Source organism: Pelophylax lessonae (assembly GCF_965119305.1).
Source record: "Pelophylax lessonae genome assembly, chromosome: 2".
Classification (NCBI taxonomy): Eukaryota; Metazoa; Chordata; class Amphibia; order Anura; family Ranidae; genus Pelophylax; species Pelophylax lessonae.
Window position 1 is genome coordinate 215,250,199 of NC_138769.1, and position 20,316 is coordinate 215,270,514.

Consider the following 20,316-nt stretch of genomic DNA (forward strand, 5'->3'; position numbering starts at 1 on the left):
CTTGATATACTATTTACTAGAACCTACTTAAGAAATATTGCTGAATGTTCTGAAGGTTTCACAGCCATCTTATAGACCAGCCTTTCTCAACCAAGGTTCTGTGGTTAAAAATACTAACAATAACTTACAAAGCCATCTAAAATTTGGCCCCCCAGCTACATCACTAACCTAGTCTCAAAATACCAAACAAATAGTTTTCTTAGTTCCCACCAAGACCTCCTACTCTTTAGCTCCCTTGTCATCTCCTCCCATGCTTGCTTCCAATATTTTTTCCAAGCCTCTCCGATCCTATGGAACACCCTACCCCAATCCATTCCACTATCTCTTACCTTGTCCACTGTTAGGCAATCTCTGAAAACCCTTCTCTTCAGAGAAGCCTATTTCACCTCAACCTAGCAACTGTATTTCCACATTCTCCATCAGCTCATCCCCAACAGTTATTACCTTTTGTATCACTTAACACTACCTTTTAGGGTGTAAGCTCTATCGGGCAGGGCCCTCTGATTCCTCCTGTATTGAATTGTATTTTAACTGTACTGTCTGCTGTAAAGCGCTGCGCAAACTGTTGGCGCTATATAAATCCTGTATAATAACAATCCCTATGGATTCTCTAGAGGTTGCTAGGGGTTCCTTGAGTAATGAGCAATTTATGATTCTCAGACAAGTTATCAATGACACCAATAATCTTTTTAGCTATCTGTAAGGGTGGATTCTGCTCACTGATCACAAATGTAAATAGCATTATTCCCATGACCATAAAATGTACTGTAAGATATCATCTTTATTATTAGTCATTATTAGCAAGGGTTCCCTGAGACCAGAAAGGTATTTTAAGGGTTCCTCCGTGTTAAATGGGCTGAGACAGTCTTATTTAGACAGATTTTTACCCAAACTGAAAAATCCTTTTAAAGGGACTGTTTACCTACTTCCCTACTTGGCCAATTCTGGCATTTCTCTTCTACATTCTTGGTAGAAAATTACTAATAACCCCCAGAAATGATATATGTTTTTTAAGCTCTGGTGGGTGGGGGGAGGGGTCCCCTCCCGCTGCCTGTAAAAGCAAACTATCGGCTATTCAGCCGCTAGGATGCCTTTTATGAAAAAGATAATCGCTAGCTGCAAAAAAAAGATACAGGAATGATGCTTGTAGCTGCAGGCCTTATCCAGGTATAACCACTTTAACCTAAGGACGTCCATGGACATCCTACGATCGGGAAGTGGTTAAAATGGTTATTTTTATTACTCCCAACCCTAATAAATAAACAAAGAAAATATATTCAAAATCACAACACGTACCTTTATAGATGTTACAGGTGTTCAGCTATACAGCACTGCACTCATTTGCATCTATACTTCTCTAAAGTGTGTTTAAACATTATTTTTCAATACAATAGAACCTCTTTTGATTATTTTATAATGTTTGTGCCCCACTTTGGAAATTCCCCTTCCCTTCCTGTCCCAGAAAAGGAATAGGAAATGAATGGAAATCTCTCCAATGTATGGGAAATTCCTGATTTAGACAGTTGTGCTCAAACATTCCTCCCCACTGGAAGATTTTACTTCACTTCTTGCTGTGGTGGCAACTCCCACATTTTGGATTTATTTTCTATTTTTGTCTTAGTGATAGTGGTCACCAGGATAAATAGAGGGGGTAAGGCTCTGACCAAACGGGGAAATAGACAGCAATAAAGGGTCTAACTTTTTCCCACCGTATCCAAAACTAAAAATAAAAAGTTTTGCCTTCACATCCTTTTACATAAACTTTAGGAGTATATCTAAAATTAACAAAGAAAGAATAATATAAGGTTCCTTCAGGACTGCAGAAGGTTAACAAGATATATGCCCTTGCTGTAAATCACGCTTAAAGTTAATATAAATACTATGGCAAATAAGGAATTTTATGCTGTAAATTAACTAGTTGGAATAGTACAACAAAGGTTAAACTATGTATTTTGCATAAATGAATGGCTTAGATTTGACACTAGTCACATGGTGCCTATTATATGTCAAGTTCACTGAAACATACAGAGCACTGCCTTTGCATGAAATTAGTTTCCATTTAACCTGATCCATCTGTATGTAAAACCATATATAAACAAAAGGCATAAAGATTCATGTGTACAAGAATATTTGGTCAGATGATACATAGTTCAGAAATGTTTGGAATTTATCATGTTAAAGTGGATAAATATGTCTAAAGCTGAATGAAATAGAAGTACGGGAAGAAGATTGTAGGGACCACATGCTTAGTCTACAAAACAGGCCTAGCTATAGGTGGTGCAGCCAGCTTGCACCAGTCAATAACAGAATCGTATGGAAGAACTCCTTCCAAAACTAATTTATATGTCTTGTTAGAGATCTGATTATCTGAAATCAGTTAAAGTGACCCTGTGTATAGGATAGACAAGCTGAAATAGAGGCACCCTGTAGAGCAGGGGTTCCCACACTACAGCCCTGCAGTTGTTCAGGAACTACATTTCCCATCATGCTTAGTCATGTATGTGAATGTCAGAGTTTTACAATGCCTCATGGGATGTGTAGTTCTGCAACAGCTGAAGGGCCATAGTTTGGGAATCCCTGCTGTAGAGCAGTCCTCTGGAGTAAGCTTGGTTTTTCCAAGCTGCATAGGTTCTTCAGCAGGGAAAGAAATGATCTGTGAAAATTGTTTAATGAGTCAAGGGGATGTAGACTGAAACTGACTTGGGAAGGCACGTAGCTGGCAATTCCTCTCCAGGGACATTTCTTGAACGTAAATAGTGAACTAATTAGATAGAGATATTAACTCATACAAATTTGTGGAAATGGTTTTTCTGGAAAACTCATCCTGAATTCTATCCATAAGGCCTTGCAAAAAGGTAGCGCCCAAGGCACCATTGTTCCAATTTAACTCTGCCAAGAAGGTGCAGAACTGGAGAGCATATTGTCTCAAAGTGGTGGATCCTTGGCAGAGACAAAAGAGGGCACTGGCAGCAGACGAAGTTTACCCAGGTTGCTGGATGACCAGAAAGTTGGAAAGGTTGCAGGTTACCTGATCATTGTTTTCTCAAAGTGGGGTACCTCAAGTCAAGGCCTCCTCAGCCAAAAGGGTAGAAATCAAAAATTCTGTTGTTGAAGATGAAAAATGGATGGTACACTGACTGATGAACCCCATGCAGGATTATGGATCTCTGAAATATTGTAGTGAAGTTGGTAAATGCAAGGAAGGACCAACTGAAACTGGAGGTTAACCAGGTGCTGCAGCAGGTTACCATTGTGATTTTGGAACCAGAGAAATAAGGGTTAGTTGAAGCTGTTCAAATGTGTTACCCATTTTTGGATTGGATTCCTGGACTTCAAGTCTCTGGGAAATGTTCTGGATTGAGTCAGCTGGAGGCAATCAAGTGTCAGCAGGGTCCATGGCCTGAAGAAACTGTCAAGGCAGCGGCTGTGCTGGCATGGACCCTTGTGATACAATGTAAGGGAAACCCTAAAGAAAGCTAGGAGGCCTACAAGATGTGTAAGCCAACAGCCGGTTCACAATGAAGTAGGGCAACAAAAGGCAGATCAGACCGGGGAGAAGGATCAGGAATCGCACAGATGATCCCAAGTGAGAGCAGGTAATGTGGGTTCACCCAGGATCTGGACTCTCTAAAAGCCAGACGGTATTCACTAGAAGGTACGTACAGGGCATGGCAGATAGCTTGTAAAAGCATTGTTCATTCAGTGAGCTGAGAACTGCACTGATAGACAAGACAAGAAGAGGAAGCCTATCTGATTGGCTGTAGCCTGACTGAAAGAGAAGGGTGCCACTCTGATTGGCTGTGGCATGACTGAGTGACAGAAAGACAGGCTGAGCAATAACTAGCTGTGGAGCTGGTTATAATTATTATCAGCAGGTGTGATCGATCAATATCTATATCATTCAGTCCTGTGCAGGAACAAGACAAGACCAGAGCACATGGGTGTATAGTGACAGCAATACAAGAACCAGAACAGCTTTGAATGTTAGAGCTGTGGAGCCACAAGTAACATATTGGCTTGCCAGCTGGTCTGTGGAACAGAAAGTAACAGATCATCAGCAGCTTACTGCTGTTCTGTGACACTGGGTGAGGAGGAAAAATGCAGCAGCCAGGTCCGTTGGTTTTGATTGTTGAAGGGGCACATTTCCTCCCACTTACACCACGACTGGGTACAATTATTCCCACTGATACCAATATTAGATAGAATTACTCCCACTGGCTCCAACAGTAGGACACTATTCCTCCCACAGACACCAATGATGTGCACAATTACTCCCACTGACATCAACAATATGTACAATTATTACCACTGATACCAAAAAATGGGGCACTATTCCACCTACTGACACAAACAAAGGGGCACTTTTTCTCCCACTGACAACAGCAATGGGGCACGGTTACTCCTACTGTTACCAATGATAGGGCACCAATCCTTCAATGGACACCAGGTATGGAGCATTTTTCTTTCTCCAACCAACCCCAGGCTCTAGGTAATTTTTCACTTCTACTGACCACAAAACCTGGGGCATTTTTTACTCCCACTACTGAGCCAGGGAGTTGTTTACTCCCATGGGCCACTGATGTTGGGACTTTTTCTTTTCCCACTGGAGACATTCTGGTCCCCTTAAGTCTGAAGTTTGAGGACTCTTGATCTACGAGGTGTAAAATTATGAAAAATTATTTTAGTTTCATAGCAGACTTAAAGGACAAGCTCACCTTTAGTAACATGTTATATGTTCAACCCATATTTAGGGTGTAACATGTCACTAACTAAGCTGCCCCCCACCCCCCATTCCGAGTCCTCATTGTGACAGCAGGTCAGGGATCTTTCTATCATTTGGGAACTGCTTGCTCATATGAGGTACGGGCAGACAGCTACACTGAGGGGGAGGATCTTCTGATTGCAGGTGCAATGCCTAACAGGCTTCTGATATTAAAAAAATATTTAATTTTTTTTACCTGCCAAAAGATGTGCATTTATTTATTTTTTCTCGAAAAAGTGAACTTAATCATTAAAATTAATTTCCAAGAACTGCAGCACTTTTAATATTATGCTGGTTTATAAGAGGTTACGTTCAACAAGGTGGATGCCACCTCATGGACTTGTCTCTTTACATTGCTATTTTTACTGGGTGTCACGAGTATAACTATCACTATTTTCCTGGTGCTCTGATGGGAAAGATGCACAATGCTACACAGTAGCTGCTCTGTCTGCCCTCCTCCCTTATTCTGTCCATTCACAGAATACTTTGTGTGGAGTTAACAACAAGTGGTACAGGCTTTATGTTTGCACCATTTATATAATCTGATGAAATAAAGCAGATCTTGCTCCCAATTAACAAGCCCTTTTGCTAATTAGGATAGATTTGTTCCCTGTTCTATGATGACAGATCCAGTAAAGCAGTTCAGCTGCATGCAAAAGAGAATTCCACAGGGTGGCATACACCTTGTTGGGCTTAACCTCTTATAGGCCAGCAGAATTCTAAAAAAGCTTCAGTTCCTGGTGTTTCTTGCACTAAAGTGCAAAGTCCATTTAATGAACAGTGACCACCCTTCATCTAACAACTCCACTTTCCATCATGAAAAATAATTATTTTGAGAAAAATTTTGTTGTAAATCTTTTTTTTTTAATAATAAACATGTCATACTTTGCACATAGCAGCTGCAATCCTCCTCTTCTGGGGTCCCCCACCGGCCCTTCTCCCTGGATTGAGATCAGGCCCAGGAAAGTATAAAGGGGGCTGGGAAGATCCTGTGGCACAGAAGGTTTTTTTAATCTTATTCCAGAGAATGCATCGATGGAAAAAAAAAAAAACCTAAGCCTTTAGAACCACTTTAAACATACTAACTTTCTCTCAAGAAGAGGTGATTAAATGGAATATGATGAACTTATATAAACACACAAATGATCCATTCAAAGGAAATCGTTCACCACAAAAGACCCATGACACGGTTTGCTACTGAAAAATAAAGATTTAACGTCCCCATTTATGGAAATTGTTGAATAGTCTTCCACAGGTACTAGTTTCAAACTGAACCAGAAGATTGTATTAAAAGAGAACTTAAATGTGCAGTATATCCAAATGTTCGAAAAATAAAAGGTTACTAATAGAAGAAATAACAACTCAGACTGCTGATTAAGGGGGTGTCTGCCTTTGGGTGTCATAAAATAATTTTCTTCTTGGTAGAGCCATGCTTTATAAGGGTTTTTTTTCTTACCTTCCTCATGATCATTTATGGCATTCTGAGAATACAAGCTATTTCTGTGTGTGTGGTGGTGGGGGGAGGTTAGTTTTTGGTTCAACTTGATCAAGCTTGACGAAGTGCTGTTAAATTTGTTAGTGGCATGCTCCATATATAAACTACAGTTGCGTAAGCTCATATTATTTTTATTTTACATATAGCTCATTACCACACCAAAAGAAGAAAATAACATGTATTCACAACAGCGAGATGAATATCTTGAGTCAGTCTGTGAAATGGCCATACGAAAAATCTCAATCATTACAATTTTTGGCACTTTAACAAACAGCACGATGAAAATTGACCACTTCCAACTAGGTATGTATAATTTTAATATGGACCTATTTGTTTTAATATGGACCTTTTTGTTTTTCCCTTATTTGATTGCCCATGATTTCTTCTTTGTCTAGCCTGTTCTGTTTTTACCCTGCCAATTACTATCATGTACCGTAAATAGCCTTTACCCCCCAGAGGAAACACCAATGAATTAAAATATCTCTGTTTGCTGGCAGATTATTTTTAAAATCCCTCATGGCAGTATTATACAGCTTCGCCAAGAGGCCCAACTCATTTAGAACAAAGGAAAGGTGGAGTAAAAATATTCTATGGAGATATCACAATGTACGTAAAAGTGTAGGGTTGTTATAAAAAATCTAGGTTTTTTTTGTTTGTCGGCTTTAGAGGCCTATTCATGAGAATTTATATGTACAACACCTGCACCTGGAGTTCTCCATTCCATTGCTGTTGCTAATTTCAAAATTGCACACAAAGTCTAAAAGAAAGGGGTGTTTACATAGTTATGATGGTTGTAATGGCTTTTTTTTATTAGTCGGGGGCAATCAGAAACAAACAATGTCGTACAGACACCACATCCCTAAAGAACCTCATGCATTTAGAGAAGATTTGTAGAAGAGACAAGTGTCCAATCTAACTCTTAATAAAGTGTATCTAAACCCAAAAACAAAATTGCATTTTTTTGCACCTGACCACTTTTTCAGGCCTTTCTTCTTTTATTTTCACTTGGTAATCTTGGCAGTGACACACTTACTGTACTGGGGTAACAATACTCACTGTACTATATTTATGCAGATGTAGAATTGTAGTTCTAGGCTGTTCACTTCTGATTTGGACTACAGAACACCCCACCTTCTCCTCATCTTCTCAATATGTGGGGGAGGTGGGCTTCTGTAGTTTACAGAGGTAACCTGGGTGTAGGCAGGTATATTTCTTGATCCATTCAAGAGGTGGCATCTGGCTGCTGTATAAAAGGAGAGGAGACTTAGGGGAATGATGTTCCTCTATAGAATTTGTAGGTGTCTCAGGGAGAGCAGCTGTCTGATTGAACACTGCAATTCATGGTGACATTCTTTGGTCATCTTCAATGGCCCTATAGGTGGGGCTGTCACTACCTCCACCATAGCTTCATGGATTCACCAGCTGAGTCTGCCATCCCGCCAGCCAGCCACCCCTCCTGCAGATGCTTTCCAGGCAAAGTAGGCCTCGCCTGTAATGTGCCCTACTGTGCCTGAAGAAATACTGCTGCACATCTGTGTTGGTGCTGTGTGACCCGCCAGTTAACCACTGATATGGGTAATGCCTACGCTACCTTTGGTACCATTAGTTCTTGCATCCACACACTGTAGAAAGTTGTTCTGGGGTTGACTGAAGCATTAACCCCCATCCGTTACTGAGACTAACACTGCAAGTGTTACTGCACCTGTTTCTGCAACTGTTACTGCACCTGTTACTGCAAGTATTACTGCATCTGTTGCTGTAAGTTTGAATACTGGTGATACCATCTAGGCTGCTATAAGTACTCTTGAAACTTTTCTGTTATACTACTCTTACAAATACAAGAGCAGTTGACTCTTCTTAGTCTCTATTTGTGTCGTTCCCTCTGCATCACCTTAGCTCCTGGCCCTGACCACATGGGCAATGATTTTAAACAGATTTAAAAAAAAAAAAGAAGTTTGGTAAGGCACTGGTTTACTTATTGACTATGGTGAAAACGTAGACACCTCTTCTGGTATAACCAGGTGCTGGGCTATAGCAATATGGAGAAGGAGGCATTCCCTTTTATTCTTTTCCCCCTCTACTGAGATACTGATGTTATGCTGTACCATTCTCCTCTGGCCAGCAGGGGGAGTGCTAAAGTCAAGCAAGCCTTTAGACTTCTATACAGAGTGCTGAGAATTCTAGGAGTTGTTGTTTGAGATGGCAGCCATAAAATGGGGCCAATTGACTCTTTAAGCTACAGATCAGAATAGGCACTGTGTAGTTGGAAAAGTGAGAGATGATTTTTTATTAAACTGCCCAGGGAAAGTTCTTCCTCTTGGTGCTAAGGTAGCTAGAGAGAGAGTACCACCTCTGTCTGAATATTCGGCTGCCAGAGGAAAACCATACAAGTCGAGATCCAAGGCCGAGACTGGGAGTGAGGACACCCAGGGGCAAAAAAGCACCACCCACATAACATAACAGCACCTGCATCACTGCCACAGGGAGACTGAAGCATCCACTCACCCTCTGCTTCCCACCACCGATCACCGGAGGCCTTCGGGGAGAGACCAAGGGGGCCCCCTTCTATGGTGAGAGATCCCTGCAGCTTTCCGGGGACTTGTGAGAGATCTATTCACCCACTGCTGATACTAGGGATGATCGAACTTTTCAAAAGTTCGGTTCGGCCAGAACATCCAAACTTCCCGAAAGTTTGGCCCCTGATTTCAGAACCCCATTGAAGTCAATGGGACCCGAACTTCGGTAATCAAAAAACACAATTTTGAAGCCCTAAAACCCAATAAATGCCCCTAAAAAGTGCCTAGGGTTCTGGGTCATACCCCAGGGATTATTAATCACACAAAAAAAAGTTCTCAAAAATTGTCATTTTTGATAGAGAGCCAATTATTGGAAAAATTTTAAAAAAATAAAAATAAAAAAAAAGTATGTGTGTGTACACAAGTTCAGATGTTTTGCCTGCCTCCAAAAACCCCAAAAAAAGGCCTGCAACAACACACCTGGGCGTTTTTTTTTTTTTTTGACGCTAGCGTTTTTTTGGGCATTTTTTGGGGTTCTTTGGAGGCAGGCAAAACATCTGAACTTGTGTATAGTGGTATACATACCACTATACACAAGTTCAGATGTTTTTCCTGACTCCAAAGAACCCAAAAAATGTCCAAAAAAACGCTTGCTACTAAACCGGCAAGGTGTGAAAAGCGAGAAGCCACTAACCTGTTCTATCAGTGTTCTAATACAAACAATCTTTTTTTTTTTTTATGGTTCTGGTTCTGGACATGCTACAGAGCTGAAACTTCACAGGTACCCTTTTTAGACCCCCCAGACACTAAATCCAAAGAAATTATTATTATTATTATTTTTTTTTTTCAATAATTGGCTCTCTATCAAAAATGACAATTTTTAAGAACTTTTTTTGTGTGATTTTGTGTCTGGGGGGTCTAAAAAGTGTACCTGTGAAGTTTCAGCTCTGTAGCATGTCCAGAACCATAAAAAAACATAATTTGTATTAGTGCAATTATAGAACAGGTTAGTGGCTTCTCGCTTTTCACACCTTGCCGGTTTAGTAGCAAGCGTTTTTTTGGGCATTTTTTTGGGTTCTTTAGAGGCAGGCAAAACATCTGAACTTGTGTATAGTGGTATATATACCCATATACACAAGTTCAGATGTTTTGCCTGCCTCTAAAAACCCCCAAAAAATGCCTGCAACAACACACCTGGGCGTTTTTTTTTTTTTGACGCTAGAGTTTTTTTGGGCATTTTTTTGGGTTCTTTGGAGGCAGGCAAAACATCTGAACTTGTGTATACGGGTGTATATACACACATACTTATATGTATATACACACCTAGACATATATAGGTGTGATAGGAGCTTAACTATATTGGTGTTAATTATTTCATTAGCGCAAGTAGTTTTTTCTGCTCCTTTCACACCTATATATATATATATATATATATATATATATATATATACATACATGGGTGTGTATATATACCCCCTATACACATGTTCAGATGTCATGCCTGACTCCAAACATGTGCTCAAAAAATCACTATAGACGCCTGCAGCCAAAAAGAATGCTGACGGGGGCGAAGCCATATTACTGCAGCGAAAGTGACTTGAGAGAAAAATCTTTTCTCTATAGCGGTCACCCTGATATGGAAGGGTTTGGTCACCCTGCCATAGCAGTCACTGTCAGTTCACCCTACACTACATTACGGTCACCCTGATATGGAAGGGTTTGGTCACCCTGCCATAGCAGTCAGTTAACCTTACACTACATTACAGTCACCCTGATATGGAAGGGTTTGGTCACCCTGCCATAGCAGTCAGTGTCAGTTCACCCTACACTACATTACGGTCACCCTGACACTTCACACTTTTCCTACAGAAACTAAATTTTTGAAGCTAAAGTGTAAAAGAGCACCCTAACTACACTAGATATCCCTTTCCTCACACTAATAAATGCTAAATGACACTTTTAAAGTAAAATTAACAGAACTGCTTCCACTCTCTTCCATGTCCTGTATAACAATGCTAGGAATTTGGCGGGGGCTATCTTATATACTGGGGGGCGTATTCACTAATGATTGGTCTAGGGACCCCCTAGTCACTCCAATCACATTCCTAGCATTCTCCTGCCCCCTCAATTGGCTTTTTCTAATGGTTCTGGTCCAATCACGGGCTTTTAAAGCCCATTTCCTGAACCATTGCATTTTGGTCGGTTCTGGTTGCAGAATTCCGAACTTTTTGGGCAAAAAGTTCTAAATTCGGCCGAACCTCGAACACCCAATGTTCGGGCCGAACCGATGGTCGACCCGAACCGTTCGATCATCCCTAGCTGATACTACTAACAGGCACTGAGCCACTGAGAGCAGAACGCCAAGTATACCTAATCCATACTGCACCCATACTTCACTCTATCCCACACTTATTCAAAAACAAGACTGCCCCGATACCAGCCATATACCACATTATACTGAACTTTTACTAAATCTGACCAACATCTACCTTGCACCTGTGTCGAGACAATACCGTACTTATACTGTACTTATACTGCATGCAAGGTAACTGTCGTTAAGTGCATCAATGCTCTTTAAGGGCCCCAGCAATAGTCAACAGAAGAACATTATGGTTATTATTATTTTTCTGCAAGTCCCCTTTGTTCCCCTATTCTCCCCCTCCTTTACCAGTCTGATTTTCTTTTGGACAGTGCAATCCACTGCTTATCTGTGGATAGCTGAAGAATTTGTCGAGGAAACATATTTTTTTTCTCTATAGTTATTGTAAAGGTTCAACTTTTATTTTTTTTTTAAAACAAGAAACATGTTATACTTACCTGCTCTGTGCAATGGTTTTGCACAGAGCAGCCCCAATCCTCCTCTTCTCAGATCCCCGTCTTCACTCCTGGGTCCTCCCCTTCTGCTGAGAGCCCCAACAGCAAGCCACTTGTGATGGACACACTCGTGCATGCTCACTTCTGCCCACCACTCCCTCCTAACTGGCTGTGATTTACAGCAGCAGGAGTCAATGGCCAATGAGGAGGGAGGGAGCACATCAATGGTTTGAGATCAGACTCAGGTAAGTATAAGGGGGAGCAGGGGGGGGGGGCTGTATACAGAAGTTTTTTACTTTCATGCAAAGAATGCATGAAGGTAAAAAAAAAAACTTTCTGCCTTTAGAACCACTTTAAACTGTAGGTATGCCCAAAATATTTTAGGATAACATAAAGGATGGTTAAAACCCCTGTCAGTTAATTTTTTTGCTCTTTGCATACCATTAGGGACATTAAGACAGGAAATTAGAGGAAAAACTCCTCTTAGATAGTTGTTCCTGGAACAAGTGTCACCACTGGAATATTATTCCTTACCTTTTGTTGTGGGGACTAACTCAAAATTTTGAACCTCCCCTCACTTTCTTTCTGGGTGACAGAGGCCACTGGTACACATAGAGTGGTGAATCTCCCCAATGGGGAGAGGGGACAGCAATAGAAATGTAAAAGAGGACCACTCTCTATAGTTGTCTAGTTGTACTTTAAAACCATTGAGGACCACAGAGAAGGAGCATAAAATTTAGTACCTATTCATTTTGTATTCTTTCCTTTTGAATAGATAATAAATATGTCTGCATTTTTACTACACATATGTATTATGTAAACTGATTTTTAGTATAGTCTGGCGGTGCTGTTTTTAAGGACTAGCGTAGTTACATATGGATATTTTAACGTACTTCATACTAAACGAGCATCCTGTTACGCAAGGTGTTTTTCCATTCTGCAGTATTCTATATCAACCCTTTATACCAAAATATAGTTGCTGAATATTTAATTACTGTGATCAGGAAAGAGCTCAGTCTGCAGCTGTATAGGCGTGTAAGTGTAAATTCTGCAAGTTTATATCTTAGATCTGAGAACAGGAAAATCTCAATTCCTGTCTAGTGTTTATATAATAGGCTAAATATGTCTGTAGGCTTTTTGATGTGATACTTTAGGCCAATCTACAGGTCTCCCAGCTTTCATTCTCTACATAGAACTTCTTAGTTCAGCATTTTCCCATTGTTTGGGTCAGGATATTTCAATTCATACATTTTTGGTCAGAAATGTTAGGCACCTCCTTGTGATAGTTTAAAGCGGAGTTCCACCCAAAAGTGGAACTTCCGCTTTAGGGAGTCCTGACCCCCCGACATGCCACATTTGGCATGTCATTTTTTGGGGGGGGGAGCGGGTACCTAGTTTTGACAGGTACCCGCTCCCACTTCCGCTCGGAGCGCCACGGCGCCCTGAGCGGAAGTTCTCCTCTCCCCCTCCCTCCCTGCAATCTTCTGGGACACGTCAGAGGTCCCAGAAGATTGCCGGCCAATCACGGCGCGCAGCGCGACTCGCGCATGCGCAGTGGGTACCCGGCTGTGAAGCCGCAAACTGTAACAGCCGGGTGCCCACAGCAGTGATGCCGGCGCCGAGGGAGAGGATCGAGGCTTCCGGCGGCCGCATCGCTGGACCGTTGGACAGGTGAGTAAATGGCTGGAACTCCGCTTTAAGTGTATCTCTAGTCCAAACTTTTTGTTTGTTTCGGAGATATTGAGGTATGGTTAAAACCCCTGAAATACCTTTTTCTTTATTTTTACCTGGTGTTCAGAAAGTAATACACATCCTGCCATCCAGGCTCTACTCTGTATGAATGAGTTAAAAAGACACCTTTGGACAGCATCATTGTCAGTCTGAGGAGAAGGTAATGTTAGAAGTAGATTTAGATGGATTAGGTGGATTAACTAACACATTACCCATATGCCTACTGGGCACTTTCACCTCCTTCCTGCTCAGGCCAATTTTTAGCTTTCAGAGCTGTCGCATTTTGAATGACAATTGCGCAGTCATGCAACTGTGCCCAAATTAAAATTTTAGTATTGTTTGAGACAGATATAGCTTCCTTTTAGTGGTATTTAATCTCCACTGGATTTTTTATTTTTTTTTGCTAAACAAACAACAAAAGAACGAAAATTTTGAAAAAAAAAAAAAAAAGGTTTTCTTAGTTTCTGTTTACATTTTTTGTAAATAAGTACATTTTCTCCTTCACTGATGTGCGCTGATGAGGTTGCACTGACATGCTGCACTGATGGGCACTGATATGCTGCACTGATGGGCACTGATAGGCTGCACTGATGGGCACTGAGAGGCAGCACTGATAGGGGCAGCACTGAGGCGGCACTGATGAGGCGGCAATGATGGGCACTGATGAGGAGTCACTGATGAGGCTGCGCTGATATGCAGAACTGATGGCCACTGATAGGCGGCACTGATGGGCAAAACTGGTAAGCGGCACTGATTGGCACAGACAGGAATTATTGATGAGCACTAATAAGGCAGCACTGATGGGTACTGATAAGGTGGCACTGAACACTGATGAGGCGGCACTGATGGGCACTGATGAGGAGGCACTGATGGACACTGATGAGGCTGCACTGATGGGCATTGATGAGGCTGTATTGATATGCAGCACTGATGGGCACTGAGAGACGCCACTGATGGGTGGCACTGATAGGTGGCACTGATTGGCATCACTGATGGGCACTGATAGGCAGCGATGATGGGAACTGATAGGCAGCAATGATAGGCGGCACTGATAGGCATCAATGATAGATGCACTAATGGGCACTGATGAGGAGGCACTGATGAGACTTCATTGATATGCGGCACTGATGGGAGGCACTGATTGACACTGACAGCATCACTGAAGGGCACTGATTGGTAGCACTGGTGGACACAGATTGGCAGCACTGGTGGGCACTGTTGGGGCTGCACTGACAATCAAGACATCGATGATCAGTACCCTGATTGTAAGTGCAGCTGTCCCCTGTGTGGATTTGCTGGTTTTTGGCTCTCCTCTCCTCACCCGCTGTCAGCATCAAGGAAGGATTGCTGATAACAAAAAATCCTGTTTAAATTGTGATCAGCTGTGATTGGACACAGCTGATCATGTGGTAAAGAGACACCGTGATTGGTTTGTTACCCCGATCTGCGTCTAAAGGACTCAGCAATCACAGATCGTTGCCAAGGCATGCTGCAGGGGGCACGCAGGCAGCACGAGCACGGGAGATCATCATATGATGTTTCCAGGAAAAGTTCGGCCACGCTGTAGCTATAGCGCAGTTGCCAAGGGGTTAAAGCAAACTCCAGCTAAAACGTTTTAAATCCATCGATTTCCAAAAACAGTTACATTCAAGGCATGCCATGAATTAAAATTGTCATAGTTGCTTGAACTCTCAACCAAGCTGTCAATCCATCAAATGGCTGATGCCTGATGACATGCACAGTACCATGACAACTGCAGATCAAACAGAGGCTAGGATGGCAGCTACAGTACCTTAGTTGTAAATAATAGAAGGGTTTCCTTCCATTTTAAGCAGGTTAAGTAACGTAAGGTAAGTAGTAGTAGTAAAGTAAGATTATTTTTTCCATTTGGGATAAAAGTTTTACATAAATGACCATTGTAAGCACCCTGTAAGCATTAAATGGTTTGTCTCCACCCACTAACTGACATTTTTGCTGGACAGCTTGGCCTGTTAATGGAAGTTGAAAATAACAGACTTACTGGCCAGAGTTAAGGGAGAAGGGAGTAGGATGTTTTCCATAGTCTGGGCACAGGTGTCCTTTGTATGGTAATTAAATTGATGAGAGCAGACACTCTTGAAAAAGTGAGTTTTTGCAACGAAATGCATCGGGTGGGGCTATGGCACAGAATTGGCACAGAGGAGCGTGCACATACAGACTGACAGAGGGGCATGCAATTACTCCTATACAATTGAATGTGTATCCTTTAGTGCTGGATGCAAACTCAGTGATTGTTAATTTATTTCGTTATAAATCATTTATAATTCTGTTATGCTATATTCATGTACAGTATTCATACAGATGGAGATAAGCTAACACAGGAGGAAGGAATGAGAGAGGCTCTCATATATGTGGAAATGTTTTCCTAAAGCGTGGTTAGACCTGCTTTTTAGATTAAGAGGTCAGTTATATTTGTGAGCCCCCCAGACCAAAAAAAGGGGCTAAATGTGTTTTTTCTTTGGGTGATAGTGTCACACAGTGGATCAGTGAGGAGAAAATGAGAGTGAAAAGTTCCTGATTTTATGCGTGGAGCATAGGCGTGCACACAGGGTGTGCCGAGTGTGCCTGGGCACACCCTAATTACCCCATGCGCATTATCATTATCGCTCTGTGTGATGGTAGGAAGATGGGAAAGACCTCCCACTTACCGACTCTGCCATAAGATAAGTGTTTATGCACTTCTTTCACTGTACCGGGGTCATATATATGTAGACACGCACATTTGTTTGAGCTTTAGGGTGCACACCCTAATCCAATCGGCTGTGCACACCTATGGCATAGAGATTGCCCTCTAACAAGCAGGGCCCTCCGATTTCTCCTGTATTGAATTGTATTGTAACTGTACTGTCTGCCCTTATGTTGTAAAGCGCTGCACAAACTATTGACGCTATATAAATCCTGTATAATAATAATAAACAATTTGCTATCTAATTTTCACAAATTAATTGTTGATGGACTTGACCTTGAGAATCACATATGCACGTTATACTATTTTGCACTTTTTTTTCTACTTAAAGTGATTGTAAACGATCACCTTGTAAAACAACCCATTCAGTTTGAAAATACAGTAGAAATGAAACGCAAAATGTGCGTGTATAGATATAAAAAAAAAACATTAAAAATAAATTTTTATCCATTTTTTTTATAAGTGATCATCTTCCCTCTGTTCTCAGCTGCATAAGAGCTGGTGGGAGGAGGAGCAGCAGCACACTGAGCTTCCCAGTGAATGGCTGTGCAAGGGGAGGGGCACGTTAGGACAAGTCTAATCATTGAAGGAGAGCACACTGAGTTCCCAGCATAGCTAGAAAACGGACCATGGTATGTTCTCCTGCTTAGTGTGGTCAGTTTTTAATTGGAAAACAGAAGGACTGGCAGGAACAACAAGGATTTCACATAAAGGAAGCAATGCAAAGAGAACAGGATCATTTTTCATACAAGTATATGGTACAGCAGGCACATATCAGGAATATGAAACATTGGGGTAACAAACATTTTAATGAAGAGTACATAATTTGTTTATATAGTCATTTTGCACTTTAAAATATTGTAGATAAAAACACAAAGTGCTGTATTTTTTTGTTTTCTAAATCCTACATTCAGAAACACATTGAAAAAGGCAACATCAATCGTGTATGCCAGTGTGCAAAAAGGAAACACACCTTTGTACATGACAATTCACCTGACTAATGCAAAGCCCACTTTTATGCGGATGCATAGATCGAAGTGGGCTGTAAAGCCCAGTCAAAATGTATTATTACATATTTAAATGTAATTGTTGTATTAGCAAGCAGGGTAAGCTCCTGAAATTGACTTGGCATAAGCCTCTTGCAGTCCCTGTACAGCAGAGCTCAGACAAGAAGAAGAAGAAGCCTACAAGGAGTCAGTCAGCCGTGCTGCTGTGTACATGCTAATGAGTAGCATGCTGATAGAACAAGAAATCAGAGTGACCGAGGGATGGGCTCATAATTTGGTACTTTACTGTTCAGTCACACATAGGGGGCAGAAACAAGACCTAGATGCAGGGCTTTTTTTCCGTGGGAACACAGTTCCGTCACCTCCAGCACTGAATGTTTATGCCAAAGGTACTGGGATGTACTGGGGAATCTATTGATGTTGGCTGCTGAGGACTCTATTGTCACTAGGGGATCTATCGTTGCTGGGAATTCTATTGCTGCTGTTAAGGGGTGATCTATTGTTTCTGGAGGGTCAATTGCTGACGAGAGAGATCTACTGTTGAGGGGAGGGGGGTCTATTGTTGCTGGCTGCTGGAGAGTCTATTGATGCTGAATACTGGGAGATCCATTGTTGCTGGGGTGGATCTATTGTTGCCAGGGTTTTTTTTTTTGCGGTGAATCTATTGTTGCTGGGGAGATTTATTGTTGCTAGAGAGATTTATTGTTGCTGGGGGGGGGGGTCTATTGTTGCTGTGAGGGATATAGTGTTGCTTTGAGGAATCTATTGTTGCTGGCTGCAGGGGAATTTATTTTAGGTCCTTTCATTAGAGAATTCCATACAAACTACTTTGCACCAAAAAAAAAAAAAAATATATAGATATATATATATATATATATATATATATATATATATATATATATACTTTTCTGTATTATCTAGGTCGAGGGTCCTTAAACTACAGCCCTCCAGTTGTTCAGGAACTACAATTCCCATCATGCCTAGTCATGTCTGTGAATGTCAGAGTTTTACAATGTCACATGGGATGTGTAGTTCCGCAACAGCTGGAGGGCCATAGTTTGAGGATCCCTGCTCTAGGTAAAGGGTAGAACCAGAGGATGGTACTCGGAGGTGGGTGGGAGGCGGTGACAAGGGGTGAGTTAGAAAGGGGGAGTAACTGCACCTATTTAGAATACAAAAATTTGAGACACAATCTCAGTATAATGATGCCACATCCCAAAAAAATTGATATTTAAAGACAGAAAGGAAGAAGAAAAGAAACTTATTTTCATCCCCTTATAGGTATTATGACTTCATAGGCATCCTCTGTTTGATCTCAGAAAAAATATACAATCTTTGGTGATATATATAAAAACAAGTTTATTGTAAAAAAAATCATCCAAACATACATGAATAGCCATATAACAATATACTCCTATGTCAAAAGAACCCATGACAGAAATATCATGATTTCTTGTTTTCAGACCATGTAAGTGGTCAAACTTATCAATTTGAGATATGCAGGGTTCAATTGTTATGGAAGCGTATCCAAAGAACTGCTACGCGTTTCGCTCTGCAGCTTCTTCAGGCAATTCTGTGGAGCTAGGAAATACGGCATAATAAATGTACGATCTGTAAATTTGTGAGCATATTCATTTAAAGTATACAGGTCAATGCAACACTGAATAAACAACTTTTCCATTTCCATTTTCAATTGTACAGAGTGTATTATGACTATAACTTTGATAATTACTTAATTTATTTTATTATAGTCTCAGGTATGAAAAGAACCTGAGACATCTCAAACAGAACCACAAAAATTATATATTAAAAAAAAAAAAACTGCACCTATTCTCTAAGAAAAAAAGCTCTGCCTAGATGTATTACTGAATTTAATAAAATCAGGCATCCTGCCCTGCCAGACAGAGCTGTGCTGTATAGCAGACCTGTATAAATTCCAGAAATGGATGGACAAAAATACAAATTAATTAACAGATACAATACTGTTGCTCCCATGTATGCATTTCATCTGTGTATTTAGCTGAGTGCATGGAATTTCCCCCCTCTCTGGCATTACCCAAAGAACTCAGTAATATGTTTATGAATGTAACATATGAAATCTATAGAGAAAAATTATTCACTTTGTCATATCATGTTTACTGGAAGAGAATAGAACATAAATAACAATTGACCATGTTGAAAGTTGTCAGAAAACATAAAAACACTTTTAAGCTGGGTTAGGGCAAATTTACATCAAATCAAATAATTGCTTATATCATGGGAAGCTAATACTAAGCATTAAAGCAAATACAAATAGACAGCGTTAATGTCTGATGGATTAAAGTTTATATCCCTCTTTCACGGCTATTGTTCCTATTTAGCTAATTTGTGCTAAACCGCTTCCTGTCTGTTGCTAAACGCAGCACAGATTTGACAGTAGATTGAAAAAGTCGTCAAGCTCCATTCTTTTGAAAAGGCCAGACTAGACTTAAACAGAAGTTCTGGGTCAAACAGCAGTGAACACATTGGTAACCTCACAGAAAATCATTGGTGAATTCTTCAACTTTGCCGTGATGATAGAATAAAATAATAAAGGAAGCAAATAGATGTATATATTAGACAGAGAAAAGAGATGACCGGAAAGTCATATTTCAAGGGTGTGAAAAAGGTACAGGAGGGCTGTAATTTCAATATGAAGCTAAGATCAAGAACACGAGACATGACCTCCAACCAGAGGCGTAACTAGAACCTTCAGGGCCCAGGTGCAAGAAACCAGGAAGGGCCCCCCCGGACCCCTGGCCGGGGCCCTTCCCTTCAAGCCTGGGGCTCTTCTCACTGATACTGCGGCCCTTTACTCTCGTTGCGGGGCCCTTTATTAAGGTCCCGCAGCGGGACCCTTTCACAAGTTCTGCAGTGGGCCCCCTTCCTGCCATCTTGGGGCCCCACGGTGGTGGAATGCCAGGGCCCGGTCGCAAGTGTGACCTTTGTGATCCTGGAAGTTCACCCACTGGTGTCAGTAGTTTTTATTTTTTGGTATTTTAATTGTATTATTGTTTATAATTTTATTTTATTTTTTTCACAATGTCACTGACTATGACTCTGTCCATTCAGAAAAGGAAGGAGCTGGTAAATTACATATTTACCGACCCCTTCCTGGTTCTCTATTGTGACACATCCCCTGCAGGAGACGGCAGGAGAGGAAAGGGAGCACAGTGGAGGGGGGGGAGGGGGGGAGGGGGGTCAGCACAGTAAGGGGGGGGGGACCAGGGGAGCACACAGGGGCCCAG

At 41.2% G+C, this 20,316-nt stretch overlaps 1 protein-coding gene across 1 annotated transcript in view; it reads left to right on the forward strand.

Annotated features, from left to right (window-relative positions):
• Nucleotides 1–20,316, forward strand: part of CCDC80 (coiled-coil domain containing 80) — a 219,726-nt gene that overhangs the window by 26,915 nt on the left and 172,495 nt on the right. Inside the window, exon 3 of the mRNA XM_082245975.1 lies at nucleotides 6,404–6,560. Coding sequence (XP_082102101.1) covers nucleotides 6,404–6,560 — 157 coding nt within the window. The remainder of the gene's footprint in view (nucleotides 1–6,403; nucleotides 6,561–20,316) is intronic.